Source organism: Nelusetta ayraudi, unplaced genomic scaffold, assembly GCF_046127955.1.
Source record: "Nelusetta ayraudi isolate G7.1 ecotype Tasmania unplaced genomic scaffold, CSIRO-AGI_Nayr_v1 ptg000007l, whole genome shotgun sequence".
Classification (NCBI taxonomy): Eukaryota; Metazoa; Chordata; class Actinopteri; order Tetraodontiformes; family Monacanthidae; genus Nelusetta; species Nelusetta ayraudi.
The window spans coordinates 6,865,945-6,875,121 of NW_027466057.1; the positions used below are offsets into that span (position 1 = coordinate 6,865,945).

General features: G+C 47.0%; 1 protein-coding gene across 1 annotated transcript; it reads left to right on the forward strand.

Moving 5' to 3' along the window:
- Positions 1–211: 211 nt before the first annotated feature.
- On the forward strand, positions 212–7,437 carry LOC142883413 (delta-like protein 4). Its single transcript, XM_076018276.1, has 11 exons — positions 212–689; positions 799–1,053; positions 1,522–1,579; positions 2,138–2,401; positions 3,607–3,667; positions 3,925–4,055; positions 4,151–4,317; positions 4,591–4,810; positions 4,946–5,699; positions 5,792–5,900; positions 5,995–7,437. Exons 1-11 carry the CDS (start codon positions 636–638, stop codon positions 5,998–6,000), a joined length of 2,079 nt encoding a protein of 692 aa, XP_075874391.1. The 5' UTR covers positions 212–635; the 3' UTR covers positions 6,001–7,437.
- Positions 7,438–9,177: the final 1,740 nt, after the last annotated feature.

Genomic DNA, 9,177 nt, shown 5'->3' on the forward strand with positions numbered 1-9,177 from the left:
ACAAATTAGCGCGGTTTTGTTTGTTTTTGTTTTGCTCTTTTATTTTCTTTCCCCCCCCCCTGTAGACACGCATCTCGGACGTTTAACTGAGCGCTGCTGGCGGTGAAGTGACGGGGGGCGGGGGTGTGGTGCGGCTGGGGGGCGAGTGGGCGGGGTTTCTAGTGAGTGACAGCAGTCTCGGTGGAGAAGCGGTATAAAACCAGGGGAGAGACGCGGGACATCCTTTACTGGGATCCACGATGCGCTGATGCTCCGTCACATGCTCGCATCACTGTTGGCAACACTTCGGCTCATCAGCAGTCTCACACAGCATCTGGCCGCCACGATGGATGGGCAACAGAAAGACCGCAGACAGACTCACTTGTGGATATTGACGTTACTGATATTAGTCTAAACGCCCTGCAGCCACTGGATAACTCGGTCTTTCCCCCAACTTCACCTTCTGGTTACGGTTTCTTGGAGCTGGATCTCGCCCCTACAGGATTTGGAAGAAGGATTTATAATATTTTTTTTTTTTTTAAATCGGTTTCTTTTTGACGCCCTCATCCCGTTTTCCGACGTCGCCAACTCTGGAATAGGAGCGTTTACAGGACGGAAGAGATTTTTTGAAGGATACGCATATCAAACTCTAAAGGATGGCCATTTGGTTCACCTCTATCCTCGCAATAGTTATGACAATATTTACTCAGGTTAGGATTTTAATATAATCTCCTTAAAAATAATGTTTAGTAATGTCCTATTTAAAAAAAAAATGCCATAATTTCCATCGTTGTGCTAACTTGTTTGTAACCCTCATAGGTTCTGGGATCAGGTGTATTCGAGATAGAGTTGCATCATTTTCAGAATACGAAGGGTTTGCTGACGAATGGACACAGCTGCAGCAGCATGATCGGCTGCAGGACTTATTTCAGGGTGTGTTTGAAGAACTTCCAGACCGTGGTGTCTCCTGGAAAGTGCATTTTTGGCGAAGCCATCACACCTGTTCTGGGCGCTGACTCGTTCAGCATCCAGCAGGACGCCCGGCTGCGCCTGCCGCTCAACTTCACCTGGCCGGTAAGAGCACCGTGCGCTACAACTGTTTGATTTGAATTGCCATTCGAATATGGTTCAGAGAAGATGAGAGATAAGAGAAGACGCTATTTAAACAAATCGCTTTAAAGGGTTTTGTTTGGTAGCTTTAATAAAAACTATTCCGTGGTTTATTGCTTTATGGTTTCCAATGAATTCAGTGGCATATGGTGCCTTTTATTGCTGATGCCCAAGTGTAAATGTTAGGGTTATGTTCCAGACAGACACTGGAGATTAGATTGGCGTCTGTAAAATCTATTCAAACAGCGGTCAAATTTGCGGAAGATAAAATGCATTACGCGGAAAAAAACAAAACAAAAACAAAAACAAAAAACAAATTTAAGATAAATTTACCCGATGGTTGGCACAACTTTTTTCTTGAATGAAACAGTATAATTTTTCATCATTGTCTTTGTTTCGGTGATCTTTATTTCTTCTCTGTCACTTCCACAGGGCGCTTTCTCGTTAGTTATCGAAGCCTGGTATTCTCCAGAAGTTGATCAACCTGGAGGTGAGGAGACGCTCCCTAACCATCCACCACTAGAGGGAGACATCCCATTTGAGACAGATAATTTGTATCCTGTCACTTACAAAAAAAAAAAAAAGAAAGATTTTTTTTTTTTTAAAGTCACGTCTCCACGTGCAGTTGGTCGCATGTGGCTTTTTCCCAGCGTCCTGGATTGTGCTGTTTGTTAGGATGTCTTATGTCACACGACAATTCCGCACAATCAAATCTCCCTCAACACAATTGCACTTCCTCTGTTTTATTTTTGGCAACGCCTGGGAAAGTGTGCGGGCTTAAGTGAGAGAACCGACTCTTGCCAAAAATCCCATGACAGGCCCTTCCTGGATTTTACACCTTTTTTGTTAGGCCCTTCATAACAGGGTCACGATGGTCACGTGCGAAAGGAAGAGGAAATTTACACCAATGGTGTTATTGTCAAACAAATCACTGAGGAAGAAATCATCACATTCACATTTATCAGCAGTGCAGAGTTGTCCCGACATACTTTATGCTAAATTTCGACTCAACTCCATGTCTTCTGGCCTTCTTCCCTCTTCTCCACAGAAACCACCAACCCCGATTTCTTGATTAGTTCTTTTGCCATCCATAAACAGTTGGCAATAGGGCGTGAGTGGTCCCAGGAAGTACAGAACGTGACGCAGACGGAGCTAAGGTACTCATACCGCTTCATCTGCAATGACAATTACTACGGCGACACTTGTTCCAAAATATGCACCCCGAGAGACGACCGTTTTGGCCACTACACCTGCAAGTCGGATGGGCAAATAGCCTGTCTGCCGGGATGGAAGGGAGAATACTGCCAAGAACGTAAGCAAGAGTATAAGACACTTGATGTTGTTTGTGGGTTTTGTAGGGGACGAGGCAGGGCAGGTTCTGGCACAGGGATGGGCAAACTTTTTGACTGGTGGGCCACAATGGGTTTTAAAATTCCACAGAGAGGCAAGAGCAGATGGATGGGGTTTTCATAGGAGGAAAAAAGTATACCATTGAATCAGTAGAAAACATGTGGTTTAATATTAATTGAAAATGAACAAAATATGTCTTTGAATCTCCACGGTATTTAGCTCTTTATTGAAATGACTCTTAAAACACTGAATATAAATGGATGAAATCCGGCAATTTTATTAGTTACTTACTATTAAATTAAGTTCTTCAAGTTCGGCGGGCTGGATTAATAAATTTAACGGGCTGTTTATGGACCCCCGGACCGTAGTTTGCCCATGCCTGTTCTAGCATGTCATGTAGCCGCGCAATTAGCATCGCAGCTTGCCTACCTGCTACACGCTGTGTGTGTGTGTGTGTGTGTGTGTGTGTGTGTGTGTGTGTGTGTGTGTGTGTGTGTGTGTGTGTGTGTGTGTGTGTGTCACTCTAAACCGAACACAAGAGAGAAAGAGGAGCCGCCCGGGTGTCACTTGAGAGCCCCACTCGCTGCACTTTCTCTGCGAGACGCGTGCAGTGTTAATCCCGGGCGGTGGTCGCCCGCCCGCCCGGCAGCAGCCGCAGCCGCAGTGGCGGCAAAAGCGGCGCGCGCCAGGGTTAATCGCGGTATTATCGGCCGCCACGCGCCACTAAATGGCGCGCTCTATTGTTGAAGGCGCGCGGGGCAGCAGCTGCAAACGGGGCTCGCGCTGCCCGCCGATAACAATGGGGGCAGATGTCCTGCTTCACCCCCACCTCCTGCCGAGGAAGAAAAGGCATCTGCTGCGCATTCAGTAGCCGTTAAACACAAATAAAAACCAGTGCAAAACCAACAACATCTTTCTCTCTCTCTCTCTCTCTCTCTCTCTCTCTCTCTCTCTCTCTCTCTCTCTCTCCCACACACACACACACACACACACACACACACACACACACAGGGAGGAGCAGGCGAGATAATTAAAGTTGTGTGTTTTAAACGGAAATTAGTCATCTAGCCAGACGTATTGGCATATGGGGAGCGTAAAAGAGGATTGAAAAGTGTGTCTGATACTAGATGACTGAAATATTTAAAGATTTGTTGTTTTCTCTTACAGCTGTCTGTCTTGAAGGCTGCAATGAAAGAAATGCAAACTGCACGTTACCTGGAGAGTGCAAGTAAGTATTCAAGAATTACTGTTGAAATCAGTCATCAAATTATTGAGATAGATAGATAGATAGATAGATAGATAGATAGATTTCTGCAGATATTCTGTTACAGCACCGAGAGAGATAATACTACCCACTTATTTAAAACAACTAGATGTTGTTTGGGCCTTTTAATTTGAGGGTAAATATATCTGTGTTTGTTGTCTTTTCAATTCACCAGCATTGCTTTGTGGATTAAAAGGTTTTGTTGTTGAACATGTAAACAGGTGCAGAAAGGGCTGGCAGGGACTCTTTTGTGACGTGTGTAAACCCCACCCGACCTGCAAACATGGTACCTGTAAAGAGCCGTGGCAGTGCACCTGCAAGGAAGGCTGGGGGGGCATCTTTTGCGACCAAGGTGTGTAACCGTTCTCCGCGGCCGCAAGAGAAGCGACTGCAAAGATCACGTACGGTGGTGATGACGCGGAGGCTGCTGCTCCTTTGTTTTCGCAGACCTGAACTACTGCACACACCACAAGCCCTGCGTCAACGGGGCCAGGTGCATGAACACCGGCCAGGGCAGCTACACCTGCACCTGTCCGCCGGGCTTCACCGGCGTCAACTGCGAGGAGGTCATGAAGTGTGACAGCCAGTCCTGCCGCAATGGAGGCAGCTGCCGGGTGAGTGCGGAAATCTCTCTCGCTCCTTTCCCACAACACAGGCCTTCCTGTTTTTGTTTTTGCCTCAGTCTATCTGCGCGCTCCAGGAGGATGCTATCGATTGTCAAGTCAGTAGATGACCCAGTTCACAGAGTGCGGACTGTAAATAGAATTCAAACAGAGGATAATGGGGGTTTGTAAGGGCAGCGGCAGACAGGATACGATAAAACAAAACATCTGACAAGAGAGCTTTTCGATAAACTTTATATCTTTTTTCCCTTTCTCTTTTTGCAGGACTCAGAAAGCGGCTATCGGTGTGAGTGCCCGAAAGGTTTTACGGGGACGTATTGTGACGACAGGGTGAACGCGTGCGCAAACACGACCTGCTTTTTCGGTGGCAAGTGCAGAGAAGTGGACAGCGGGCACACCTACATGTGCGAGTGTCCGGCAGGCTACACCGGCTCCAACTGTGAGAAGAAAGTGGATCGATGTACGTCCATGCAGTGCGGCAACGGTAAGACCTCAGAAGATCTGTAGAGTAGAGAATAACGTTGCAAAACTGGGCCTTTCGCTGACATCACTTCTTCTCCTTCTTCTTCCCCTTCTTTTTCTCCTTCTTCTTCCTCTTCTTCTTCTCCTTCCGTGGCAGGCGGCCACTGCGTGATGCGCGGCAGCCGCCCGCAGTGCAGCTGCCTCTCGGGCTTCCGAGGTCCCCACTGCGAGATCAATGTCAACGAGTGTGCCAGGAGCCCCTGCGCCAACGGCGCCACCTGCGTGGACCGCATCAACCACTACACCTGCGCCTGCCCACCGCGCTACGCGGGCCGCCACTGCGACAGGCCGACGGACCGCTGCGCCTCGAGGCCCTGCCTCAACGGCGGCACCTGCTTCGCCGACGACGGGGTCGAGGAAGAGGGGCAGCCGACCTGCGTCTGCCCGGAAAACTACAGCGGCTCCTGGTGTCAGTTCAGAGACGTGGCGCCTCCCCCCGCGAACACCCCCAGCCCCAACGTGGGCCCGGAGTCCGAGGACGGGCTGAGCTTGGCGGCCGTGGGTCTGGGCGTCGGCCTGGTGGCGGCGCTGGTGTTCGGCTGCATGGCGGTGACGGCGGCGTGCCACCTGAGGAGGCGGCGGGACAAGGAGCGGGACGCGGAGACCATGAACAACCTCTCCAAGGGCGACTTTCAGAGAGAGAACCTGATCTCCACTCTGGAGCTCAAGAACAACAATAAAAAGGTGGAGCTGGAGGTGGACTGCCCCGGGGAAAAGTCCAACCGCAAGCGCGTCAACCACCTGGACTATAACACCTCGGCGGGGTACAAGGACGAGTCGTCCTTCTCGGACAAAGACGAAAACTGTGAAAAGACGATAGAGGACAAAAAGCATTTTGCTCGCACGTACAGGTAGGTGGTGGCTCTTTGTCGGCCTGCAGGGTGTTTTGCTTGTGTTGCGATATTCGCCTCAGGAAGTGACGTGGCACCTTTTCTCTTCACAGTGAAAGACCCGAGTGTAGAATATCCACAATAAGTTCTTCCAGAGATTCAGTGTACCAGTCTGTCTTTGTAATAGCGGAGGAGAAAAATGAGTGCATTATTGCAACAGAGGTAAACAAAAAAAACAATTTCTTTATGTTTTTACATTCTCAGCTCGTTTTACTGCTGACGGAGCCGCTTAACGTGTTCTCTCTTCTTTCGTCAGGTATAATAAACCGAAGAGTCTCTTCACTGTCAGCGTTGGATACCTTGTGGACTGTTTACAGGTGTGGAGAGACTGGGATTATTTAAATTCAAGTTGCTGCTCTTTAAAGCTTGATAACTGGACAGAGCCGACGAGCTCCTGTGATTTCCCGACAGAACTTAAACTACTAATCTACGTAAGAATGTAAAGACTGAAAATTGAAGAATGTCGCAAACGACACAACGAGCTGAGCTGACTTGTGCGCACGCATTTGACCCCCTCCCTCGAATCCCGAGGACGAGACGACCTTGTCCTTTCGTTGCACCCAAGGGCTTCAGACTGAGATGTTTATGTCTGCATGTTGATTAGTAGAAGAGGACAGCGCCGACGTGCCCTCCTCCTCCGGCCCATTGCGGAAATTAGCAATCAAGGAGCAGCGCCCTGCAAAACCTGCCTGTGGAGGGAGGGGGGGTAGCCAGCCTCTTCTGGGTTTGTCATGGCCTCCTGTGCGCTATGCAAAAAAATATAAATCATTTTGCCATCCTGCTGAAGCAAAAAGAGGGACAGCTACTGAAAACGGTTCATTTTTGAAGGATGTTTGAGGTTAACCCGTCGTGTGAACCTTTTTTCTTATTAAGAATGTATGCAGCCGAGATCACCGAGCCTTATAAATGTGTTTGAGACAAGCATTGTGCCCTGCCTTATATTGTGATTGTTGAGATCAGAAAACGATGCAATGTGGTGTAGCCCCATGTGGAACTCAGAACAGGGCCTTGTTCTTTTTTTTTTTTTTTTCTATCTTATGCAAGATCCTCCTTAAAATTAAGACAAAGAAAAACATGAAGTGACTATCGCACCAAGGACGCCTTTGAAGGAAATACTGAACCAATAATGTTTATTTTGTAAGATTAGCATTTCCTTAGTAATTTAAGAATATGAAGCACTGATCCTTCTCTTTCTATGTTTTATAAAGTTATTTTGTATATACTGTATATTTATATTTTGAGATTAGAAGTATGAGCATCTGTGTTTAAGTTGATGCCCGGAAAAGTTGAATTTATTTTTAAAGTTTTGTTGGTGATATGTTATCAATTTGTTTTGTTATAAAAAAGAAAGAAACAATGAATACATATCTGGTACACTGTTTGTTTGTTACTCCTTGTCAGTCGAATGTACATGTGGTCAAATAGAGATCCTAATTTATATGTTGGAATCATCTAGAATATATGTGTGTCAGCCGGTGTGGAAGAGGCCACATTATCTACCGTTCCAGTCGTGTATTGGGCCTATTTTGGTGATTCCATGTCTGTGTATTTGGCATTTGTGTCGGTGTGACGTGAAATCAATGTGCTAGCAATCATTCAGTGGACAGTTTTGTAATTGGCAGCATTATAAGGAGCTACATAAACAAGAAAAAGATATATATTTAAAGCATTAAAAAAAAACATCTGTTTGTGAAAGTAAGGAATCCCTGTGATCTTTCCCAACTAAACTGTTTCTGTACACTGCCGCTTAATCTTTTCATCTTACCATCTTGCTGAGGGGGAGAAGACTTGAGTGGTGTGATCTCTGATGATTAATAATTTTGCCTTGGCCTTAGGCAGACAGATGAAGCAGCAATTGATTTCCTAACATTGGCAAAATTGTGCGTGTGCACACACACACACACACACATCTTTTGCTATGCAGAATTCGCTTTGCCACTGTTTTCTAACAGCAAAATACACAAAAGTACATCGTTCCCTGGTTGATGGACAATCAGGAAAAGTCACTCCCCCTTTCTCCTTACTCCACCTTTTAGCAAGCTTGTGCTGAAAACAAAGAATCCTGGAAATTGGCCTCGTGTGACGTCACGTTTGAGCTCCCCCCTGTTTCTGCCCTCATTGAAAACAAGCGTGAGGTCCAGCAAAGCCATCGGTTTTGATTTGTTTTGTTTTTTGCAGGAAACTGTAAACTGAGGGCTATAAATGTGCAGCTTTCTGGAAATCCTTTGCCTTCTAATTGCTTGTGCAAAGCATACCAAGAGGGAGTGATGTGGCGCGAGGGACGGCAGTTACAGCGACTCAATTCTGACTCACGCAGAAAACGCAATGGCAATGAATAGCAGGGCTGTGTTTTGGAAAATGTTTCATCGTGACTGTCTCGCGACCTGGAAAATCACACCACCCTTTAAAACAGACATGGGCAAACAAACGCGGCCCGTTAAGCTTTTCTTAATCCGGCCCTCCGAACATGAAAAAAATCATTCTAATTGACAGTAATTCATTCCCCCCCCCCCCCAGTGTTTCAGAGTCATTTCAACAAAGCTAAATACGGTGGGGCTTCAAAAACACATTTTATTGTAAGTTAGCTTTTGTTTGTTTCACATTAAAGCTGGTATAGTTTTTCTCCTATGAGGTGGGTCACCAAAACACTCCATCCATCCATCTGCTCCGGCCCCCTCCGTTAAGTTTTTAGAACCTATTGTGGCCCCACCAGTCAAAAAGTTTGTTTTCCCCCCTGCTGCGGTTTGCAACCGCTTGGGGGCGGTAAACTTTGCGTGGAGTTCAAGTGAGGTGGGGGTCGTTATTCTCCGCGCACAGGAAGTTCACTATCACCTGAGTCAGTGACAGTGTAGAAAGTACAGCGAAGCAGGGGACGTTCGTATCAGGTGGTGGTGTCTGGCTCAGTCAGCTCCCGGAGGAGCGCAGACATGTAATGAGCTTACCGAAGACGCCCTGCTATTCCTGGGCTGCGCGATTATCGCTGACACTTTATCTGCTGGACTGTCACTGACTGTCCTAAGTCACAATAGATACTGTTACAGAGGAGGATCATACAGAGATACAGAGGAGCGCTCATAACAACAACAACAACAACAACAACGACAACAGCGACAAACAAACTAAACGAAAAATCCTTTGAGGGCGACAGAAGAAAGAAGGGAAGCAATCAAATGAATTAACTTCTTTGGCAGTTGCATAAGAGACTTTTCATTGAATTTCGGAGGAATAGTAAATCTCCCGCAGCCTGGCGAGACCCGCGGTGAAAGAGTGTTTTCAATGTGGCACACAGAAGGAAGCTTCTTCTGCGTGGGCGCGTCCTGATTGGCTAAGACTGTGTCCTAGCCCCGCCTTCCGTGCGATATAATTGGAGAAGTGCGTCTAACGCTGACGTACTCAGGACAACAAACACACGTGCGAGCCGAAAAAGAACTGCATCCAA